Source organism: Prionailurus viverrinus, chromosome B2 (assembly GCF_022837055.1).
Source record: "Prionailurus viverrinus isolate Anna chromosome B2, UM_Priviv_1.0, whole genome shotgun sequence".
Classification (NCBI taxonomy): domain Eukaryota; kingdom Metazoa; phylum Chordata; class Mammalia; order Carnivora; family Felidae; genus Prionailurus; species Prionailurus viverrinus.
The window spans coordinates 97902917-97928109 of record NC_062565.1 but is presented as its reverse complement, the minus strand read 5'-3'; the positions used below and the strand labels follow the sequence as shown (position 1 = coordinate 97928109).

General features: G+C 39.1%; 1 protein-coding gene and 1 non-coding gene across 2 annotated transcripts in view; one reads left to right on the top strand and one right to left on the bottom strand.

The window, feature by feature from the left end:
• The first annotated feature begins 11670 nt into the window (after nt 1–11670).
• SNX3 (sorting nexin 3) overlaps nt 11671–25193 on the top strand; it is a 50299-nt gene continuing 36776 nt past the window's right edge. Inside the window, exon 1 of the mRNA XM_047860595.1 lies at nt 11671–12128. Coding sequence (XP_047716551.1) covers nt 11967–12128 — 162 coding nt within the window. The 5' untranslated portion in view covers nt 11671–11966. The remainder of the gene's footprint in view (nt 12129–25193) is intronic.
• LOC125166975 (U6 spliceosomal RNA) lies at nt 17226–17332 on the bottom strand. Its single transcript, XR_007152652.1, has one exon. It is a non-coding gene; the product is annotated as a U6 spliceosomal RNA (small nuclear RNA).

The following is a 25193-nucleotide window of genomic DNA, read 5'->3' as shown; positions in this document are numbered from 1 at the left end:
TTATCATTGGATCTTCCTCCTGTCTTTCCAAGGCTAAATGCAGCCATTTCCTAATTGGCTACATCTCTTTCTCCTCCATTCCAGCCTGCTGTCAGATTTGTTTCCAAAAATATGATCTGACCACATCCCATCACACAATCTAAACCTGCAATGCCTTCCTACTATCTACAGAATGAAATAAAATTTCTTTATTATAAGCCTTTGGAAAATCAAACTCTGGCCCCTACCTAACTTAACATTTTCTCCTGTCAGTCAAATGACTTAGACTCAGAAAACATGTACTGGGCGATTTACCAAATATCTCATTTGTTTTCATGAAACTTTCTCTATATTATTTTAGAAAAACTGGAAAACTGATCCCAGCCCCAACTCCCTACCCCCTTCTTTATTTTCTAAGTATGTTCTGGTATTTTGTGTAATTAGAAAAAAGATCATATTAATAAAAATTACAAAAACAACTTACAAAAAAAATTGAAATTGAGTACTTCCAGGGCAATTCCAAGGATGTTCCAGGTTTAATACTGCATACGTGTTCAGCATTCATCACACACACACACACACACACACAACATTCACATAGATGGACTATGGACTATTCACATGGATATCCAGACTTAGAAAAAATAACTTACCCAAGATAACACAGGTATTACTCCTTCTTGAAGTTAACTGACTAGTAATAGAGGCTGAAAGCTTGCCTATTCAATGAGATAGTTCTTCAAATAGCCTTTAAATCAGATCTATATATAGACAAAAAGAAAGTAGACCATGCTACATAGAATTTTGATTGACACTCAGTGATGGTCATAACAAATCTAGTTTTGTCAGTTGGTTTAGTTGGTGGAAGCAATACAGGCAACCAAATAGACCAAATGTTTTTCAGTTCTATAGACTGCATATTCTAAGGAATATAAGTTGGCCTGAAATGCAGCCAATATTTAAAACTCAAAGATGCAATCATAAAATTGTATGAACTCATTTGTTTGAATAAATATTAGTACTTGCAGCAGATGATTAGTCTCAGAATTAGCAATGATTTGACCTAGACTTCAAAGGAATCAGCTGGGTATTTCTTTTGTTTTGTTTTGCTTTCGATTGGACATCTTGGGGAGATTAAAACCGGGATAAGTTTTAAATCAAGGTGAGTTTTATTTACCCAACTTTACTGACAACAGAGAAGTTCCTAATCTAGACTCTCTAGATGATAAAACTTGAATATCTGTTAATCATAGGACATATCTAATTCAAGAAGGGTTCATTCCAAAGTTGAGTATCTTCTGCCAAAACCAAGACTGTGCAGAAAACTAAGGGAACAGATGAGGAAAGTGTCATGAGACCTCTAATGTCTATACACACCAATTGTAAGGGCCCAATTTTCCCAGCATGTATCTCACTTAGGCCAAGCAATTCTCATCAACTTCAAAGGGAGAGATGTGCATCTACAGACCCAAGTTTGCAATATCCAGGGCTTACTCAGCAGGAATACATACTATAATTTATGGTACCAGGCTTCATTTCTTTAGTCCAAATCAACTCAGCTGGATTTTGAAGCTTGAGTTCTTACAAATAATCAACTGTCCCTTAAAATATTAAATTCCTTTGGCTTTATTTTACACATCAGTCCTGTTGATTACCTAGGATATGCCATAGTTTGAGTTTATACATTGATATGCAAGACTTGTAATACACAGCGATATACTATATTACTCTGAAGCATTATAGTATCAGATTACCAGAATTTATTCTGGAGGTAATTTTATGCATAGCAAAGAGAGAAGCAGGAGATATAATTTGCCATGTTTGCTGTTCAACAATTTTTTAAAAATATAATTCTGTTTACAAGTACTGTTTTTCAGCTTTAATTTGATACTTTACTACCAGGTAAATTATCTTCTAATGTAATTACTTTTATATAATAATTATGATCTTGAAAGTCTATGAAGTGATTAAAGGGCATTTTCTAAGAAATAGATTTCTGGATTTAAATTATGCAATTTTTCTGCTTAGAGTTTTGGTGTTATCTAATTCATTATTATCATTATTACTATTACTATTATTAAATAGTTATGAAATGACAAGTATAGAGATAACCTTTACAAATACCTGAGACTTTAGGTCTAAAATGTTTTTAATTGCGGATTTCAAAAGTTGACACAAGTATATCCCCCTTATCTTTTTTTTTTTTTTAGCATTTATTAGTTTTGACTCACTCTAGCATGTTATACACATCAGCACCTGTGCCCATTTAGCAAAGAATTTCAGTACAAATCATTTTTGAATTGAATAGACATCTCTATGAAGCATTGCAATTGTTGCAATATTTTTAGAAACTGAAACAAGGAAATAAACAACTTCAGTAAAAGTGATTTAAATAACAAATAACGTATCTTTATAAACAGCTTATCTCCTTGAGAACAAAGAATAAACAAGGAGACAAGGTTTTTTTTTCTTTCCACTATTAAAGCAGATCACAATATGAATGGGTGAAATGTCATGAATAATTGGAGAAAATCACAGAGTAATCTTCGGCAAAAACATCTGATTTATTTAAATTGTCGCTGTTTGTCTTATTAGAACCTTTATTTAACCTTGTTATCCACAATGCAGTATCCAAGCTGGTTTATCAAAAATATACTTTGGAACTAACCATATTTTGAAAATTGTGACTTTCTCAAATGTAAGCTATAGTAATGTAAACCTCCTATGACAGCTGTCTTACCTGGGACCTAAATAATTGACATTACCTTACACTGAAATGCCTGTGACCAATGTTTTGAATCTAAAACAACAGTAAATAAATCAAGGCTTTGAAACATTCTGTCAATAGATTTAAGCTCAGGTTTCTGGTCAAGAGGATCATCAAGCTTTCCACTACTAGATTTCATCTAGATACAACATTCACTATCCTCTGCTCACAAACCTAGCCACATAAGATCAGTCATTCCTGATAATGGCGTTCAGGGCCTCATCCTATGAATTTCCATCCATGTTCTTTCTTTCCAGATAAATCGATTTCCTTACAGACTCCTACATAGATTTCAGGGCTTAGCATGTGTCTAGCACTGCTTTAATTGCTTTACAAATATTAACTCTTTCAATGCTCATAACCACCTTGTAAGGTAGGTACTAATATTTTCCTGATTTTATACATGAAGAAATGGAGGCAGTGACAAGCAAAGTACCTTTTGTAGGGTTACACAGCTATAAGTATTTTGCCCATCTCCTCTCATGAACCCTGATTAAATAGAATTGATTTGCTCATAGTATTGTCTTCCAGTCAGACACATTTATATAGCCAAGAGATATTTATAATATAAAAACATATCAGAATAGTAATATTTAAATCATGCTAGTATTATGCATAATGGATAGGATAGGCTAGAGAAAATAAGGAAGTACGAGATCTTTGCAGTCTAACATCAACCAAAACTAAGCTATGGCAGGGGAGTCAGGGGTGGACAAAAAGTAATATTTACAGCAAAAAGGATTTAAATATTAGAGATACTGTGTAAGGGCAAATAGGATGAGACCAATTTTAGACATGTTGAGCTTGAATTAGACAATAAGACAACAAATGGAAAGAGCATACGGATATCTGTGTGATATCTGTGTGGATATCTGTGTGGTGTGATGCATGGTAAGTATTGTAGTGATACACCCACTCCAAGTTGAGATCTTTATAGATTTGGGAGCATTAGACAGCTTAGTGGATCAAGCCCTGGTCCAGCAGGTTTGGTCAAGCTCTCTACCAAAGCCAACCCACAGGTCCTGGACAAATATATCTCTTATGCAGATATGTTTCCAAATGAGTAGTTAGAAGAGTTTACTTCTTTTGCAAATACAATTACTCCCTGGTATTTTGCAAATACAAATACTGTATTTTGCAAATACAAATACTCCCTGGTATGCCTGGGAGTGTATGTCCTGGTGCCTAAGATCTTTCACTAGAACACTAGCACCAATCCACAGATATTTATTTGCCAGGCCCTCCATGTTCCAATAAGAGTTGTGGCGCTGTTTGTATCCTGACATCCTCCTTTGACTTGGCATCTCATAAACTTTTGGTCTGAACAGTTTTCACTTGTTAGTGCAGTACTTTCGTAGGGTCAAGCAGGGGTAAATATTTTTCAAGTCCATTCACTTTTCTACATTCCCACCATTAACCATCTTAGTTCTGCCGAAGTGACCTTTCTAAACTAAAAATCAAATCAAATCACTCCTATTCAGTGGTTTCCTTTAGAATGCCTTTAGATAACATCCAGAACCATATACATGGACTGTATGGTCCTCATGGCCTTGTCCCTCTGGCCTTAGTCCTTTCTATTCCCTTTTCATTCCAGTAGCACTGAACTATGTGTAGCTCCTGACCTATGCTCTTTCTTTCCTCTGGGCCCCTGCATGTTTATCTCTATCTCCAGAAGGCACCTCCTACACACATGCACACCCCATCACAGGCACCTTGGCCGTCAGACGCCAACTTTCTGTCTTAGTCTTCTTGCCACTTCCTTCTGGCATTCTTCCCTTACTACCCTCAAGACTGGGCAATACAGCTCTTATCACACCCCACTCACATGGCTTGTTCATTTTTATGTCTCTATGACCATTCTGAAAGATCCTGGAAGCAAGAACTGTGTCTTGTGTACCACCTTCCCTCTTCTCCATGCTCCTCCTTCCCCTAGCACCAAAAACATTGGTTTATTGTGGATGCTCAGTGCATATTTGTCACATGAATGGCCAGAAGGACCTAAAAGTCCAAAGAGGAACATATCTGTTCACCTAAAGAGACCATATGATGCCACTGTTTCTGGAATGGGACTCGCTCCCCACCCCACCAGTTCATCAACTAATCTTGCATTCTTGAAATTCTCTAGATCTTTGCTACTCATTGTGGTCTGGAGACCAGCAGCATTGGCATTACCTGGACCTTGTTAGAAATATAAAATCTCAGGGGCGCCTGGGTGGCGCAGTCGGTTAAGCGTCCGACTTCAGCCAGGTCACGATCTCACGGTCCGTGAGTTCGAGCCCCGCGTCAGGCTCTGGGCTGATGGCTCAGAGCCTGGAGCCTGTTTCTGATTCTGTGTCTCCCTCTCTCTCTGCCCCTCACTGCTCATGCTCTGTCTCTCTCTGTCCCAAAAATAAATAAACGTTGAAAAAAAAAATTTAAAAAGAAATATAAAATCTCAGACTTCATCCTGGAACTCCTGGATCAGAATCTGCATTTTACAAGGCCCCCAGGTGATCTGTATGCACATTAATATTTGAGAAACACTGCTCTAGATAACATTGGTAGTTTTTTAGTCAGAAAGTTGGTAATCCTGGTTTCCAGTGCTCCCACAGCTGAGGACTTATTTTTGCCCTGATCCAGGTGTATACCAAGCTTGCCTGTCCTTACATGTTTGAAATAAGTTACTTTGCATGTCAGGGGCCCTATTGCAAAAGGCATCCTGTACCTGCCCCTCCCCGGCCCTGAAATCAACCACTCAACTAAAAACAGGAATAGCTCCTTGTCATGGGTGCTTCTGACTTCTAGACATTGAATCCAGCACTGTCTATCAGAAGAATCCCTCCTTTCCCAGGAATAGGACTTATATCCCTGATGTCTGAGCAGTCTTCAGCCATTGGTTGGGAGCAGCTCATGGGAAATGTGGCCTTGGAGCAAATGCAGTAATGAATTTCAGAGCACAGCAGCTGAGGCCATAGGTTAATTATGTTTCCTGAGGCTGGAGATCTGAGAGGCACATTCTCATGGCTACCACAAAGAGTATGGAGAAGATATAGGAAAAAAGGAATAATTAGTGGAGAAGAATTTGAAAAAAACAAAAGAGAGTGGTTCTGATGTTAATACAACCAGCTGGACACTGCCTGCTTTACCAAAACAGAAGAGGCACTAAATAAAAAAAAGGGGGGGGGGGCAGAATTATTTGTTTTGGAAGAGATATTTTGTACAGGATCTCAGGGTGGGAATTAAGACTCCTCAAAGGGCATGCCTAAAACACAGCAGGTGGTTACTAACCTGCCTGCTGACACTTAGAGTCACTTTACCCGTAGGTTTTCTTTGTTGAGTGGGGTATGAAACCAGGGCCTGCCTGGCTACCTCCAGTTTCAGGAACACTTAGCCTCTTTAAATAAAACTGTAAACAAATATACAAAGAAAATCAGTGTTAAGATGTATTTAGCTAAAGTATAAGCCTCCCAGAGACTCCAAACTCTTAGACTGTTTAAGGAGCAACCACATGCTGATCTCCTTGACTGTGGAAGTAGAGAGGTTAACCCCTGAGAGGAGAAGGATCTGTCTGATGTGCAACTAGAACAGAGTAACATCATCTCCAAAGCCTTTGATTCTCCAACACCAATTCAGTGTCCAACAATTCAAATCCATTCTGACACAAACTGCCTGAACACTTCAGACACCAGCCTATTCCAACGGGGTGCCAAAGCTATCCACTTCTGCCCAGTCAACTACACATTTGGGGCGTTCTCATAATCTCCTCCCTCTCAGGTTTGATAATTCAACTCAAAGATATCAGAAAAACACTTTCCTTATGCTTGCTGGTTTGTCTCTTCCATTTGGCTCAGGAACAGCCAAATGGAAGAGATGCATAGGGCAAGGTCTGGGGAAGGGATGTGTGGAATTTTTATTTCCTCTCCTGCCTGCCACCTTCCAGGAGATGAGGGTGGGGGAGGGGGTTAACATTTCCCATCCTCTCCTCAAGTATTTGGTCTTTCTGGTGACCAGCTCCCATCCTGAAGCCATCTAGGGGACCTGCCCTGACTCACCTCATTAACATAAACTCAGGTGTGATCAAAAGGGGCTCCTTAGAAATAACAAAAGACACTCTTACCACTCAGAAAATTCCAAAGGTTTTAGGAACTCAGTGCTAGGATCCAGGGATAAAAACTAATATATTTTTTATTACACCAGATACAGTCTCAGGTACAGGAATGAATGAGAAATATAATTCTCACGTGACTTTAAGTGTGATAATACAACCATCTCCAGGCACCTGGGTGGCTCAGTCGGTTAAGCATCTGACTTCAGCTCAGTTCATGAGTTTAAGCCCCGCATTGGGCTCTGTGCTGACTATTGATCCTGCTTCGGATCTTCTGTCTCCCTCTCTCTCTGCTTCTCCCCCTTGCATTCTCTCTCTCTCAAGAATAAATAAACATTAACAGAAATTAATAACCAAACCATCTCAAATCATTAAATAATAGATTTTTAAAAAATAGATTGCTTAATAAATGGTGTAGGAACAACTAGGTAGTCAAAAGGGGGGAAATTTAGATCCATACTTATACTAAAAGAAATACTAGATAGATCAAATATATTTAAAAAAAAACTATAAATATTCTAGAAAAAAACGAATTTTTTTTATAAGATGAGGGGGACTTTCTAAGCATGCTTCAAAACTCAGAAGCCCATAAAAGATTGATAAATTCCACTACATAAGTTAAATACTGAGTACACGGTAAAAACCGTTATCGGCAGAGTCAAAAGTTAAACTGAAGAAGATGTTTGCAATTTATATCACATGAAAGGGTTACCTTTTAATATTTAATAAACTCCAACATTAAAAAAGGAAGTCAATGGAAAAATGGGCAAAGAATTTGAACATGTACATCACCAAAAAAGGAAATATGAATAGCTTATAAACATATGAAGAGATGCTCAACTGTGCTCAGTTGAATAAGGAATATGCAAATAAAAATACCATTTAGATTAGTGAAGATTAAAAAGTTTTATAACACTTCATGTTGGTGAAGGTATGGACAAAGAGGTACCTTCATACATTGCTGAACAGGGTGTAAGCTGGTTAAACCTGTACAGAGGAAATTTTGTAATATCTCTGATAAGTATCTATACCTGTATATCCTTTAGGCCCAGTAATTCCATTCACAGCAATTTATCCTATAAATATAATACCATGTGTGTGTAATGATGGCATATTCAAGGCAATTCATCACAATACTGTAATAATGAAAGGTTGAGACCCCATATATATTTGTTAATAGGGGACAAGTTAAATTATGGCACACCGCGGGGCGCCTGGGTGGCGCAGTCGGTTAAGCGTCCGACTTCAGCCCGGTCACGATCTCGCGGTCCGTGAGTTCGAGCCCCGCGTCAGGCTCTGGGCTGATGGCTCAGAGCCTGGAGCCTGTTTCCGATTCTGTGTCTCCCTCTCTCTCTGCCCCTCCCCGGTTCATGCTCTGTCTCTCTCTGTCCCAAAAATAAATAAACGTTGAAAAAAAAATTTTTTTTTAAAAATAAAAAAAAATAAAATTATGGCACACCGCATAATGGAATACTTTGCTGCTGTACAAGTATGGAACTATCTTCAAGATACATTGTTAAGTGAAATAAGATACAAAACTGTGTATCCTGTGGTGTTATATATACCCTAATAGACTACTGAAGGGACACAATTTTTATCTCTCATGGTCCCATAGTAATACAGGCACACTATAATTTATTTTTTCTAATGTTAGGCGCTTAGGAAAACATAAAATTAGTAATGTATTTCTAACATCTTAGCCTATCCCTGGAATATGCTGATGTCTTCCCATTCCTATCCCCACTACAATTGCCAATCTCTCTTGAGTTACCAGTATTAATACCCTGGTTATATATCTTTCCACACTTTTTCCCATGAACATACAAAAATATGCACATATAGATGTACATATCTTTATTATTTTTTTGTTCTGTTTGTTTACCCAAATGAGATAATATATTGGACATATTTTTCTGTGATCTTCACCAATACACCATGGATATTCCTCTTCTAATTCTAATAACTAAAAATAGATATAGTCTTCATTCTGACTAGACATTGCCTGGACAGAGAAAAACTATAAATAGGGTCTTTACTTTCATTCAGTCACTAAATTCTCCTGTTAATTCTAGCAGCTTATTCTTTTTGGGTCTTTCTAGGAATACAATCATATCTCCTGAAAAACAATTTTCCTGCCAATGTTTATACCAGGAAGCTCTTCTTAGCTGTATGACTGCTATAATGCTGGGTTACTATCCTCTCTGACTGCTTCCCACTGCAGGCAACTGTTGCTGCTGTCCAAAACTGCTCTGAGTGGCCTTCAATGAATGAGACAGGAGCTTTCTATGAGAACACCTCAGGATATTTTGTTCAAGTGTCACAGATGACAGCACAATGCCGCAGTTCCTGATCTCTTAGTTCTCATATACTCTAATTCAAAGTGTCATCTTGTAGGGGCCAAGAGCACACCATCCTAAAATATGCTACTTTGGCAAATTATTTTCAATTTTTTTAGAGTTTGTTTTGAAAGAGAGAGAATGAGCAGGGGAGGGGTAGAGAGAGGGGAGCAGAGGATCCAAAGCAGGTCTCTGTTGACAGCAGAAAGCCGATGGGGGGTTGAACTCAAGAACAGTGAGATGGTTACCTGAGCTGAAATCAAGAGTCAGACTCTTAGCCGACTGAGCCACCCAGGTGCCCCTGGCATGTTATTTTAAATAAAAGTTACTTGGGAAACAGTGGGTGCAAGCACAGTCAGACCCTTCTCTCTGCCCCCTGAAAGCAGGAAATAAATCTCCCACATGAAAGGTATCCTTTTCACACTAAGTTTAAAAAAAAAAAAAAAAAAAAGCCTTATCACCAGAGATAGGGACTTTAAAGCCTAGAATGCTATAGAAAAAACCTTGGTACTTTTTACTAATCTATCATCCTAGCCCAAATTCTGCTCAGAATTCCTTACTAATTAAAGATCCCAAGCTTTAATTAAGCTCTGTGTCAATTCTTCACAGATTTATTGGCTTTTTGTCTAAAAAGTATAAAAATTGCCTGCCTTAGTCATTTCTTTGGATCTCAATTTTCATTCTCATTGGGCCTCCATGAGCATGTAATTAAATTTTGGTGTTTTTCTCCTGTTAATCTGTCTTATGTCAGTTTGACTCTCAAACCAGCTGGAAGATCTTAAAGGGTAGAATGAAATTTTTTTCCTCCCCCACAATCTGTACTCATTTCTTGAACTCAATCTGTACTCATTTCTTGAACTCACTGTTGTTATAATACAAGCCAAGTTCCCATTTGGTCTCTGGCAACAGGACACAGGCCCAGCAGAGTCCTGTCTGAGCATACTTATTCTGCTATTCCCTTTACTCTCTGAAAGAGGTATATTCTTGGAGAGGATTTTTCTGACCACCCTGTCTAATGAGCTTGTCTCATTCTCTATTACGTTATCCCAGTTTTATTTTCCTTTTTTTTTTTTTTTGTTCTTTGTTTTTGCAGTTTTACTTTCCTTACAGCACCAATCATATTGGCAAATTTATTATTTATTTGACTTACTGACTTATTATGTCCCCCCAAGATAGACCATATACTACACTATAAACTTGATGAATTTAGAGAATTTCAGTCTTATTTGCCCTTAGCTCTCTAGCATGTACAACTGAAAAACACCTACTAGACCTTCAACAAACAAGTGTTGAATCAACAAATGTTGAGTTTTCTGGATAATAGTCTATATCATGTTAAAGTAATTTCTTTATTCCAACTGCTCCTAGTGTCATTAGGTTGCCAATGATCTGGGCAATTTTTCAACTTAAGGGACAGATCCAATTATTTAAAGTGAATGAGGTTTCTGAAACTCAACATACTTTTATTTTATTTTTTATTTTTTTTTCAATGTTTATTTATTTTTGGGACAGAGAGAGGCAGAGCATGAACGGGGAGGGGCAGAGAGAGAGGGAGACACAGAATCGGAAACAGGCTCCAGGCTCTGAGCCGTCAGCCCAGAGCCTGACGCAGGGCTCGAACTCACGGACCGTGAGATCGTGACCTGGCTGAAGTCGGATGCTTAACCGACTCCGCCACCCAGGCGCCCCTCAACATACTTTTAAAAATGTAGATACAATTGCAGAGCTATGACATAAACAGAGACAACTCTCTAGGTAGATTTTTATCCTTCTACCTCAATGTTCCAAATCTGCATTTGCTAGAGATGAACTACCATCTACTTGTTTTAGCTTTTTTTTTTTTCATTTCTTATAAAGGCTTATCTGAGTTTCATTTCAAATATTGTAAAAATACGTTTTTGTTTTGTCTTGAACTTACTGGAACTTTAGGGAAATGAGGGAAGAAAGTTGCAGGTCACCCAAAATAGGTCATGAAAGGCAGATTTCAGCCTACTTACTACGTTATTTTGTTTTAGACAGCCGACCAGTCCCCAAATGGTGTGACCTTAGTGCTGTGATCTGCCAAGGTCTTTTGTCTGTATTCCACTCTACTACTTTATCTCCCTCCGTTTATCAATCCATACACGTGTATGGTCAAACTGTCAAGTTGATATCAAAATCATGACGTGAGGCACTAACTGTTAATGGTTGCCTAGAAAGGCATTTTCAGTGGTTCACGGTGAGACGTTTGGTAGGCTGCGACAGTTTTGTTTCGAATGCGGGCACACCCTCCCAAACTCGCCGTTTAACTTTTGTCCCCGCAGCAAGGCCGAGAAGACCATTTCCGTTGTCCCTCCCAACGCTCCAAGCCCAAGCTGCTTGCAGAAAGACAGGAAGCGCCCACCCCCGAGCCCCTAGGTCCCGCAGCACCTCTGCCGCAGCCAGGCGGCGACGCGCCCTCCCGGTGCATTATGGGCGCTGTAGTCTGGCCGGAACCTGCTCGCGACCAGAAGTCCCGTGACCGTCGCCGCTCCTCCGCCGTCTAGCCTGCAGTCCCCCTCCGCGGCCTCAGCTGGGCTTTCCGAGCCCAGGTCGCTGCGTCCCGGAGAGTCAGCTGTTTTTCCCCTGGGCATAAGAGGCGGAAGCCGAAAGGACGCAGGGAGGGGCTTCGCGCGCTGGGTGAACGCCTGTCCTACGTGCTCGTTCGCTTCGCGACCGCTGTGCGCGAGCCCGGTGTCCCCGCGGCGGGCAGCAGCGGCGGCGCCGGTGGAACTCGGAGGGGGCGGAGGGAGTCCGCGGCGGCGGCGGCTGCAGCAGCGAAATGGCGGAGACCGTGGCGGACACCCGGCGGCTGATCACCAAGCCCCAGAACCTTAATGATGCCTACGGGCCGCCCAGCAACTTCCTCGAGATCGATGTGAGCAACCCGCAGACGGTGGGGGTCGGCCGGGGCCGTTTCACCACCTACGAAATCAGGGTCAAGGTGAGGCCGTCTTTTCCCCTTCCAGGGAGACCCCCTCCCGCCCTCCGTGGTCGTCCCCAGCCAACCCACTAGCGAACCCCCTCTGGTGGCTACAGCCGCCCCGGCCAGGAGCCCCGGGCTGACTCGTTGGGCAGCCTTGTCCACGGGCGGGGTCGTGGGCCAGGGCCCTTTTTCATGTAGGGTTTGGAAGGGGGCTGCGGAGTGAGCTGAGCCCAGCACTGGCCCTGGGAGAAGGTGCTCGAAGAAGAGGGCGTGGGTTGAGCGCCGCTTGCCCCTCAAGCAGCTGATCTGGGAATGACATTTGAGTTGGAAAGGTGTAGATCTTTCGAGAACGCTGTACTTCATCGGGAGGGGAGCTACATGTGATTGAAAGGGGGTTTGCGCAAAGTTGAAGTTTTCCCAGTTTTCTTTTCCCGGAGACTTTTTCCAGAGGTGGCCAAGCTGGTTATTCCAGGCCCTTCCTGAGCTACCAAAGTAATCTAGGTTGTACACTTTTCTGAACAGAATCTAGTGGCAGCTCACAAAAGCCTGACGAATTTGGTAGGGCTGAGCCTGGCGAGAACGGAGAATTGACCTTAGCATTCTGGGCCACAGTCGTGCTAAAGGCTGAGGTGTGGCAAGTGTTGTCTACTTCCCAATCCAAAATTGCAACTGCCTTAAGAAAGCCTATTCATTTAGGGATCTTGCTCTCTTAATTTCGAGATTTGCACTTCACTGAATGAAGGAATCAGCTTAAGTAGAAACACACTTATAATTTCATAGCTAGTATTTGATGGCAATAAGTAATTCAGATGATTTGAAAGATGCTAATTGAGAATAGTGCTTCACTTTCACTGTAGTTCACAATTAAAGAACTTGCTCGTGTATGGAAGTATCTTTAAAAATTAATTACATAAAACGAATCTAGCTGTTAAAAACGACAACAAACTGTTTTACTAAAAATTAAGCATAATAAGAATTTCACTTCAGAGTAATCGAAATTTACATAAGTTACTATAAATAAATTGAGTAATTTCTCATTAACTTGTGCACTTTCGGCCTGTGTGGTTAAAACAAAAAAAACCCAAAACCTGTAATCTACCATCTTAACGCTTTTTAAGTATACAGTTCAGTAGCGTTAAGTATATTCATATTGTGACACTTACGTACATAAAAATGATTTATCATGTATTGCTATGAAAATGTTAATGATCAAACTTTAAGATATGAAACTAACAGTTTAATGTTATAAGCCACCCTTGTGTCCCTTTGGATGTGTAAAATGTGGACCCTAAGCAGTCTTATTATAGTGAAATTGCAAACTCCAGGCTCCAGTGTACTTAGCGAAGTACTTTACCACATAAGCCTAGTGAAAAAGGCCTTCCTTCCTTTCTTTTTTTTTTTTTTTTAAACTTTTGGTATGATTTTGGATACATGACAGATTGTTCACTAAGAAGAACTTCCTCTTATGCCCTTATTTACCACCATGTTTTCCTTTCCTGTGCTAAAACAGAACTTGGTATTCCTGTTTCTAAACTTCCATAGCTTGTACTTCCTGTCATGCAACTGAAGCAAAATCTCCTGCCTACACTTCCTCCATTTAATAACTTTGTGTTTATGTTGCTGAGTGCAGGGTATTAAATACACTCTAGTATAGCTTAATTATTTAAAAAAAATACATCTGATACTTTACTGAATAGCTGATGTGGCACTTAAAATATAGTGTTCATTTGTATTTTTGAGACTAATTTTTTTTAATATTGGTTAATGAGTTATGGAATTAATAAAGTATACACCCACATCGGTTTTTTGGGGGGGAATGATGTTTATAGTCATAAATGCAAGTATCCTCTAAAAAACTGTGGGTTTCTAATGCTTATGAAATGCCACTGGAGTTTTTCTTAATATATAATGTGTTAGCTTGAAACTTAGGATACCATATAGTAAAGACAATAGGTTTTAAGGAGCATGTGATTTTTGAGAGTAATAACAATCTTGTGTTAAGGGAGAATGGCCAGCGAGATGAATAGGTAAATCATTTTGTAATTTTATTTATTACTGCCTTTCTAAAATGTTGCTGCTGTCCCTAGCCCCTACTGCCTGCATTTTGCTGTTGAATTGCCATGTGGAGTTTGGGCCCTTAAACTATCTTCTAGTTACTCTCTAATTCTGGTCTTGAGAAAAATGTTCAATTTTATAGGCTCTGATTGAAATTACTCTAATTTACAGAGTAATTTTATCTAGATGGTGGCACTTTAGAATGCAAGTTTCCCAATCTCCATTTATCTTTTGGTTTAAGGGTAGTGTTTAAGACTATTAGGATCACTTGATTAGTATCTCTGGGCTTTTGAAAATAATTGGTACATTGTTAATGTTTTTAAAAATTGTTCTAATGGGTAGGTACAGCAGAGAGCACCATAAATGATGAAAGGTTTAGGAAAGCTCAGGGTCTAGAATTATTTTGTCATATTAAAGAGAAGTCTAAAGGGGAAATTCAGTCACTGTTTATGAAGTTTGTACTATAATGTAACCTTAATTTTCTGGGGATTTTGAATTAGTTAAGATCTTCTGTTGTAACTAGAGACAGTGGTCTCAAACAGGAATGAAGTTAAGGATCTTTCTTGAGCCCTGAGTTCAAAGAATAGATTTATCATTTATTAGCAGAATAAGGTACACAATCTAAGTTCCACTTCCCCTCTGTAAAATAGGTATGCTAACAATAGCACCTACGTTGTAAGACTAAATGAGATAACGCACATAAGTCTCTTGAGCATTGACTGATAATACTAAGTGTTCAAAAGTTACCTTTTTCTAAATGTGGGTATATTCTAATTTAAAAGGCAGTTATCAATTAACTACATTTTCTGTATTACTGTGCAGTTGAATTAACTAAAATTGTTAGATTTTCTTGGCATGGAAGTATACTTTCATTGAGGCAAGTGTGGCATAGAAGAAGCCGTCTTGTTTAGTACTTAACCAAGTAGCTTGTTTGTTTTAAATTTTTATTTTTTGTGTGATTCCATGTAGAAAGTTGTGATGCCATATTGAGTAGAGTATTTCATATTTTAAGGTACCACATTTCCTATGATGGTACTAGTATTTTTTCCAGTTTTATTGAGGTATATTTGCTGTGTAATGTTCATGTTTAAGGTGTTCAACAGAATGATTTGCTATATGTATTATTATGAAATGATTACCGCAGTAAGTTTAGCTAACATTTAACTCCTCATGTAGTTCATATAGTTACAGAAGTAGCCTTTTAAAATTGAGGCTTATTAAAATATAAAGCTGAACAGTAAAGTTTGATAAACATTTTGACAAGAAAGATGGTCAGTAAAAGTATCATCTTGATAGTGTTTGCCATTCTAAACCTGTATTGGTGATTTTTCTCTAGGTGAGTCCACTCTTTTTTTTTTTTTTTTTTTTTTTAAGATTCTTTTTTTTTTTTTTTTTTTTATTTAAAAAAAAATTTTTTTTTTTTTAACATTTATTTATTTTTGAGACAGAGAGAGACAGAGCATGAATGGGGGGAGGGCCAGAGAGAGAGGGAGACACAGAATCTGAAACAGGCTCCAGGCTCTGAGCTGTCAGCACAGAGCCTGATGCGGGGCTCGAACTCACAGACCGTGAGATCGTGACCTGAGCGAAGTCGGACGCTCAACCGACTGAGCCACCCAGGCGCCCCAAGATGGTCAGTAAAAGTATCATCTTGATAGTGTTTGCCATTCTAAACCTGTATTGGTGATTTTTCTCTAGGTGAGTCCACTCTTTTTTTTTTTTTTTTTTTAAGATTCTTTATTGATTTTTATTTGTTTTTTGAGAGAGAGAGAGACAGAGAACAAACCGGGGAGGGGCAAAGAGAGAGAGGGAGACATAGAATCTGAAGCAGGCTCCAGGCTCTGAGCTGTCAGCACAGAGCCCGATGTGGGGCTCAAAGTCACAAACTGTGAGATCATGACCTGAGCCGAAGTCAGAGGCTTAACTGACTGAGCCACCCAGGCACCCCGAGTCCTCTCATTTTAAATTGGGAGTTATTAATATCCAGGTTGGAAGCTGAGAAATAAATTAATTCTTAGACTTGTTTTTAGGATTTATAAGAATGTATCATTAAAGGGCCAAAGTAATATTTTAAAGAATCAAGGTATTTTAGTGCCAAAGGACATCTGCAGTATCTATGCAGCTTTCTCAGTTGGCCATGAGATGTCTGATACACATCTTTGCTGCTGGCTAAGGTTGACATCCAGTATCTCCGTTAAGGAAGGGCATGTGGGGGCACCTGGGTGGCTCAGTCGGTTGAGCGTCCGACTTCAGCTCAGGTCATAATCTCACAGTCTGTGAGTTCAAGCCCTGCATTGGGCTCTGTGTTGCCAGCTCAGAGCCTGGAGCCTGCTTCGGATTCTGTGTCTCCTTCTCTGCCCCATCCCCCCTTTCAAAAATAAATAAACATTAAAAAATTAAAAAAAAAAAAAAAAAGGAAGGGTATATAACTAGCTTTGAAGATTCCGTTCTTACTTAGTCCATCCCTTAAGTTGGGAAGAGGGAGTGGCCTTGCTATATGGGGTTATTAGGGACTGTTCTATCTGTATTGTTCATTTTAGTACATCAGGGACCCAAGGCACAGAAGGTTATCTCTTACCCAAAGTAAATTATCTAACTAGTATTAGAGCCAGGGTTAAATTTGAAGTATTCTGGGTCCTGGTTCAGAACTGCTTCACAGCCACAGTTCATTTAATTCAAAACAGTACATTAAAACCTTTGTTATCAACAGCCTACTGTTGGAGCATCCTCAGGTGTCTGAACCTTGAAGGAAATCCCATAGTTGGCACTATGCGGTAATCCACAGTAGGTCGGATGCACGCAGGAGAGAACAACTGCAAAGAGCTTGCTATTAAATTTTGTGCTCTGATGAGATGACCTGAAGAGAAAGTGTTGTTGACTGGCTAATGATGTTATAAAAGAGATTTTTTTTCCTGTGTGTGTTGAAGCTGAAGAAGAGATTTACAACTTGAGTACTTATTCTGTTCAAGGCATTGTGCCATATATATATATATGTGCCATATATATATATATATACGTATGTGTGTGTATATATATATATACACACACACGTATATATATATAAATATGGAATGCTTCACGAATTTGCATGTCATCCTTGTGCAGGGGCTGTGCTAATCTTCTCTGTATCATTCCAATTTTAGTATGTGTGCTGCTGAAGAGATCACTGTTAAATCTATATAATGTGATCTCTGAGGTAACTAAAGAGAACAGATAATAATCCTGTTTTGCAGATGTAAAAGCTGGGGTCCCTGTTGATCCTTTCTTGTCCCTCCCTCATTCTTTCTTTTTGTTCCAGTCCTACTGAACTACTTGTATCTCCTGAAGAAGCTGAATTCTCTTTTATCTAGGCCTCTTGTATCTATACACTTCTTCTGCTGTTAAAAACAGTCTTTCTGGGGTGTCCAACTGGCTTGGTTGATGAAGCATGTGACTCTTGACCTTGGGGTTATAGGTTTGAGCACCGCGTTAGGTGTGGAGATTACTTAAAAAAATAAAATCTTAAAAAAACAAAACAAAACAGTCTTTTCTTTAGTGGCCTCATTTGGCTACTATTACTTGTCCTGTAGGGCTTAGCCTTACTGTCACCTTTTTAGAGATTTTGTTCATCCTTAGAATTTAGACTGGATTTCCTTCTTGTGTGCGCTTGTAGCCCTATTGGGATTACGTTGTTTGCTGGTTTGTGATTTCCTTTAGTTCCTGTATCTTTCAGTATAAGCTCCTAGAGGACAGGGACTGTCATTATCACCCTTACTCAACACCTGGCACTGCGCTTGGTGCATAGTGACATTATGAATAAGTGAAATTTAGGAAGGTTAAGTAACTTGCCGTAAGTCATGGGTATTAAATGGCAGAACTTGGATTTGAATCTAGATTCTTCTGACCTTCAGAGCCTGTAGTGAACATTCACCTGGAGCTTTGGACACTGTTGAGATTCTCATTTCATTAGGTAGAGGTGGGATATGGAAAGTGGGAGTTTAAAAAGCACCCCAGCAAGAGCACTTAACTGGTACACAGCAAGGCTTGTTCCTGGTTGCACCATGCTCTCTGTCTCTGAGAAGTATGAGAAAAATATATGGAACCACAGTGATTGGTAGCCATGATGGGATTTAAAAAGGCAAATTCTAAATAAATAGAAATAAACAAATCAACAACTAACCAAAACAAAACAGTGCATCCTGACAGATCCGAGAGCAGAGAGGAAAACCAATGACATTTGCCAAAGATAGAAAACTGTTTTTGGAGGGGAGGCAATTTAGATAGTAGCTGAAAGCATAGCAACTTGTACAGCTTAGCTTTTTGGGAAGAAGGGGAGGATTTTACTGTATTCGGCCAAGACAGATCTCTTCCCCCTTGCACCATCCTTGTCTGTATCACTGTGTAATAATCATGGAGGTAAGCTGGGAGTTCAGAAAATGCAAAATATATATCCATATAAGAAATTACTATATTTTATTAGTATTGCCGTTCTGTCTTTAAAGTGGAACAATCTAAAAGCACTTAACCTTTAGCTATCTTGGTGATTCTTTGTTCATAGAGATTTTCCCTCTCTTCACCATCATAATCATGCTTACCAAAAAAAAAGAAAAAGAAAAATGCTGAACTGTTGTTTTTAGATACTTTGATGTTGTACCATATTGTGTTGCTTTTATATAAGCAGACCCAGCAATTTTTTGAATATCAGATAAGAAAGATGGTGTCCAAGAAAAGCAATACTATAATCTTGGTACAGCTGTTTACTGATTTATTAGTTAGATGACTTGAGGCTTTCAACCAAAGTTTTACTTCCTTAAGGAAATACTTAATTTAGAGCCTAGGAATTTTGACATGATGGTAAAGTGGGACATTTGATGTAGCTTTTGCAAGAAAGGTTGTATCCGTTAGGATACAGTTTGGGCCGTTCTCATGGAGACTTCAACAGTAGTTTATTTTTTTTACATGAGAGGTCTCAAGGGCAGTCCTGGGCTGGTACATGACTTGACTGTCTGCTTCCAGCATCACATCCATCTTCTAGCCAAGGAAAGGCATATTCCTGCCCAGTGCCCTTTCCCACAAAGGAAGCTGGGAAATTTAGTCTATCTGGGCAGCCTTGTGAAGATAGGGAGAACACTGTACTTTGCTTTGCCACAGTAGCAAATAAGTGATTGGGATTAGTTCCTGTAGGGTGTGGCTTTAGCAACATTCTGATCATCTTTCTTCATTCTTTCCTTTTTTTTTTTTTTGTCTGTGCCTGATACTTCAGAGTTTAGAGAGAGTTCATTTGATTTGTAAGAAATAAAATTGATTTCTCATTAGTTTTGACAGTCTTCAATGTGAATGAGTTCTGATCTCTTCCTGAGAATTAATTTTGATGAGTTGAGAAAGGAGACAAACATGAAGATATGGCATATCTGATACAGGGGTGTACCACGGGATTGGGGTTGGATTAGAGATACTGAAAATAGATGATTAACCTTTTTTTTCTTTTCTTTAATGGCTGTATAAAACTATGTAGGCAGTTAGGACTAGCATTTTAACTGATGGTATTGAATGAGTATATAATTTGAGCCACGAATATAAATAAGTGAGATCAGTATCTCTTATCAGAGAATCATAGGAAGACTTAAAATAATTTTTATAAAATTACTTTGTGTCTCATAGTATCAGAGTGGGCACTTTCTAATTCTTTGCTCTTTAGACTTTGATTTTATCACTGATAAAAGCATCTACGTTTGCTTGGCTTTCCTTAAATTATTCCCACACCTGCCACCTATAGATTGCTTGCTGTTTTTCCCCATTCCTGCCTTGTGGGAAGTTTGTCTATTCCATAGTAAGAAACAACATTTTGGGGCACCAGGGTGGCTTAGTCAGTTAAGTGTCCTACTTTGGCTCAGGTCATGGTCTCATGGTTCACAAGTTCAAGCCCCGCATTGGGCTCTATGCTGACAGTTCAGAGCCTGGAGCCTGCTTCGGGTTCTGTGTCTCCCTCTCTCTCTCTCTCTGCCCTTCCCCTGCTTATGCTCTGTCTCTCTTTCTCTCAAAAATAAATAAACATTTTTAAAAACCCAATATTTTGACAAGTGCAGTCTACTTAAATTTACAAATGCAATGACTTAAGATATGTAAACTCATTATACAGTCAAAAATATTTCATAGTTTAACTAAAGAGGGGCACCTGGCTAGCTCAGTTGGTAGAGCATGCAACTCTTGATCTCAGGGTCGTGAGTTTGAGCCTTATGTTGGGCTTAGGGTCTACTTAAAAAAAAAAAAGTTGGGTACCTTACTTAAATAGGCTGTAGAGAATTATTTTTCCAAACTGAATAGAAAATTACCAAAAGACGAAGTCACTTTAGCTGTTCAGATATAGGTCAAGATTAATACCACTAAACAACCAGTGCAGTTTTGTTTTTTTTCTTTTAAACTGAGTATAAGACAATGGAACCACATAGTCTTTGATACAGTGGTTTATCCTTGTGATCTTTTTTTTTTTTTTAATTTTTTTTTTCAACGGTTTTTATTTATTTTTGGGACAGAGAGAGACAGAGCATGAACGGGGGAGGGGCAGAGAGAGAGGGAGACACAGAATCGGAAACAGGCTCCAGGCTCTGAGCCATCAGCCCAGAGCCTGACGCGGGGCTCGAACTCACGGACCGCGAGATCTTGATCTGGCTGAAGTCGGACACTTAAACGACTGCGCCACCCAGGCACCCCTATCCTTGTGATCTTATGCCTTCTCATATGAAGGCACCAACTTCTAAAACTAGACAAATGTAAAATTATGAATACTATATGGTGAATACTGTAGGTTATTGGCTTTTGGTTACAATTTAACTCAGAAAAGGTGTCATGCTTATTGTTAGGCCTCTGACCCTCCATAATTCCAAGCAAGGTCTTGGAAGCAATAATATCTTCCATTTACTGCACACATTAGGAGAAAAATACTTTGACTTTAGCAACTTGTGATTCCAGGTCTCAAAGTCTAAAATATATTTAAGTATTTCGGACGATAAATGTGTAACTACACAATTTCTTCTGATGTTACATTTTTTTTGTTTGTTTGTTTCTTGGTTTCTATTTTGAAAAGAAACCTGCATGTTAACTTCAGGCATTTATTTATAATGAGCAGGAATAATTTGTTCTTTTAAAAAATCCAGATCCATTTGTGACAGGATAGATTTTAAAAATCCAACTTAGAAGACTATGAAGTAAGGGCAGCTGGCTGGCTCAGTCAGTAAAGCATGCAACTCTTGATCTCAGTGTTGTGAGTTCGAGCACCACGCTGGGTATAGATATTACTTAAAAAAAAATTTTTTTAAATAAATAAAAGGCTATGAAGTAAAAAAAATACATGTATCAAATATGTAAGGCACCCAGAGCTGCTATATGAAGAAAGTTCAAGAATGTCAAAGCTAAGGAAGCATTGTAGAAGAATTCTAATTATATAAAATCTGGTAAAACATTCATAAAAGTGAGAAAGGCTTTATAGGTTGGAGTAGGCCATCAGTTATGAATAAAAGTTCAGGGGATTATTTAGAAGGAATATGTTCTTCGATTTGCTTTTCACTAGAATTTTGGATATGCCTTTGTCTAAAACTGTTCTAACATAGTAGCCATTAGCCATGTAGGGCTGTTTAAATCAAAGTGTTAGATTCAAACTTCCAGACATCTATTTGTCCAGTTTCCCTGGGATGAAAGTTGACTTGTTGTTAGTTCATTATAAGTGATAATTGGCCTTGAATATACAGGATGGTTCATATATGAAGGAACCAGTATATATATAGGGCTTCTCCTGAATTTCTTTAACCTTTTTGCCCCTTTTCACTGTGTTTGTAGTCATTGGTCCCTCCATAGTCTGTTCACTGTTCCCCTGTGCCAAACTCCAAGCATGCACTGATTTCAAACACACCCTGTTCTCTGCTGATTAAGATAGACAAAATTGGGGGCTCATCTGTCTCTTGGTTTTGGCTCAGGTCATGTCCCAGGGTCATGGGATCAAGCCTTGCATTTGGCTCCATGCTAACAGTGCAGAGCCTGCCTGGGATTCTGTCTCTTTCCCTATCTCTCTGCCCCTCCCCTTCTCGCTGACGTGTGCATGACGTTTTCTCTCTCTCAAAACAAACAAATTTTTTAAAGATGTATGAAAAAAATCTCTAATGCTTTAAGAAAAAAAGGAGGAGGGCACCTGGGTGGCTTAGTTAAGTGTCTGACTTCAGCTCAGGTCATGATCTCATGGTTCATGAGATGCTAACTGACTGAGCCACACAGGTGCCCCAAAAGAGAAAATTTCTTAATCCAGCCAAAGGTTACAGACTTTTCTTTGTAGGATAATGGTTTTATATTAGGAAATTGAGCACACATCTATAAATTGTAGTTAGACTATAGCTTAATATAGCTTAACCGAAAGAACTGGGATGAGAGTAAATGGTGCCATTCAGAATGCATAGAATTTCCCTTTTCTTCAGTCCTGTACAGGTAGATGTAAAATCTGTGTGGTTCAGACAGATTTCAGTTGTATTTGCTTTCAGGTCTGTAGAAAGCCCCAAGGCCTTCCCAGGATATTTACATTAGGGCCCCTGAAGTAATTTCCTATTCTGCAATGAAGTTGGGTCTCTTACAGACAGGCCTTGCTGTGGCCAGTGAAGAGGAAATGCTTCCCAAAATCCCTTCCTGCTCCACTTCCTCAAGGGTTTTTTATGAGGGCCTCAGAAAAAGTCTGTTAGATTAAAACATTTTGAAGTCTTTATGACTAAATTCTCATGTAGGCAAACTAAAAGCAACTCACCAGTGGATATTACGTCCGGATTTTAAAGCACTTTCGTAAATCAGTGTTGTTCCGCACTATACACTTTAATACCTTCTTTTCTTGAATACCTGAAGTTGGTGAGGAGTCCACATTGGCTGCAAAGGATTGAACAAGCTGTGAAGCAAAAACAGCTTCAGATGTAGATTCATTGAAATGTCCTAGAGAACTTCCATTTTAATAACTTCCTAACTTAAATTCTTGGTTGTTGTTATAAAGATTGTTTGAATTGTTGCAACACTTTCTTTTAAATTAAAAAAAAAGTTTTTTTAACGTTTATTTTTGAGAGACAGAGCATGAACAGGGGAGAGGCAGAGAGAGAGAGAGGGAGACACAGATCCGAAGCAGGTTGCAGGCTCTGAGCTGTCAGCACAGAGCCCAATGTGGGGCCTGAACTCACAGACTGCGAGATCATGACCTGAGCCGAAGTTGGATGCTCAACTGACTGAGATACCCAGGGACCCCTCTTTCGCAATTTTTTAAAAAATTTACATCCAAGTTAGTTAGCATATAGTGCAACAGTGATTTCAGGAGTAGATTCCTTAATGCCCCTTACCCATTTAGCCCACACACCCCCACAACCCCTCCAGTAACCCTCTGTTTGTTCTCCATATTTAAGAGTCTCTTATGTTTTGTCCCCCTCCCTGTTTTTATATTATTTTTGCTTCCCTTCCCTTATGTTCATCTGTTTTGTATCTTAAAGTCCTCATATGAATGAAGTCATATGATATTTGTCTTTCTCTGACTAATTTCGCTTAACATAATACCCTCTAGTTCTATCCTCATAGTTGCAAATGGCAAGATTTCGTTCTTTTTGATTGCCGAGTAATACTCCATTGTATATATATACCACATCTTCTTTATCCATTCATCCATCGATGGACATTTGGGCTCTTTCCATACTTTGGCTGTTGTCTATAGTGCTGCTATAAACATTGGGGTGCATGTGCGCCTTTCAAACAGCATACCTATATCCCTTGAATAAATACCTCGTAGTGCAATTGCTGGGTCGTAGGGTAGTTCTATTTTTAATTTTTTGAGGAACGTTCACACTGTTTTCCAGAGTGGCTGCACCAGCTTGCATTCCCACCAGCAGTGCAAAAGAGTTCCTCTTTCTCCGCATCCTTGCCAGCATCTGTTGTTGCCTGAGTTGTTAATGTTAGCCATTCTGACAGGTGTGAGGTGGTATCTTGTTGTGGTTTTGATTTGTATTTCCTGGATGATGAATGATGTTGAGCATTTTTTCATGTGTCGTTTGGCCATCTGGATATCTTCTTTGCCCATTTCTTCACTGGATTATCTGTTTTTTGGGTGTTGAGTTTGATAAGTTCTCTATAGATTTTGGATACTAACCCTTTATCTGATACGTCATTTGAAAATATCTTCTCCCATTCTGTCTGTTGCCTTTTAGTTTTGCTGATTGTTTCCTTCACTGTGCAAAAGCTTTTCATTTTGATGAGGTTCGAATAGTTCATTTTTGCTTTGGTTTCCCTTGCGTCCAGAGACGTGTTGAGTAAGAAGTTGCTGCAGCGAAGATCAAAGAGATTTTTGCCTGCTTTCTCCTCGAGTATTTTAATGGCTTCCTGTCTTACATTTAGGTCTTTCACCCATTTTGAGTTTTTTTTTGTTTATGGTATAAGAAGGTGGTCCAGGTTCATTTTTGTGCATGTCGCTGTCCAGTTTTCCCAGCACCACTTGCTGAAAGACTGTCTTTATTCCATTGGATATTCTTTCCTGCTTTGTCAAAGATTCGTTGGCCATATGTTTGTGGGTCCATTTCTGGGTTCTCTATTCTGTTCCATTGATCTGGATGTCTGTTTTTGTGCCACTCTTTGGCAATTTTTGATGGCTTGTGGTTCTCATTAGCATTTGTTCTGTATTCACCTGACTTTATTGAGAGAGCACAGTTTATCAGTATCACGTGGTTTCAGAGACATCTTGGCAGTTTTTTGCTATCGGTATTGTCAGAAATTCTATATTCTGTGTCAGAATGTGCCGAGAAATTTTATTCTCTTAATTTATGTATGCTGTTATTACTATTAATTCCTACACTTGCCCTGATACTACATTTTGTTGTTCTCATTCTCCATCAGTCCCTGTGTAGGGCTCCATACTCCTACCTCACTAACAGTCCTCATTTCTTGTTGAGTTTTGACTGATTTCATTCCCAGGGAAGCTAGACTTCTCTCCCAGTTGGTCTAAGCATCTGAGGCTATCTTTCCCTACCCAGTGATGGTAGAAAAGAACTG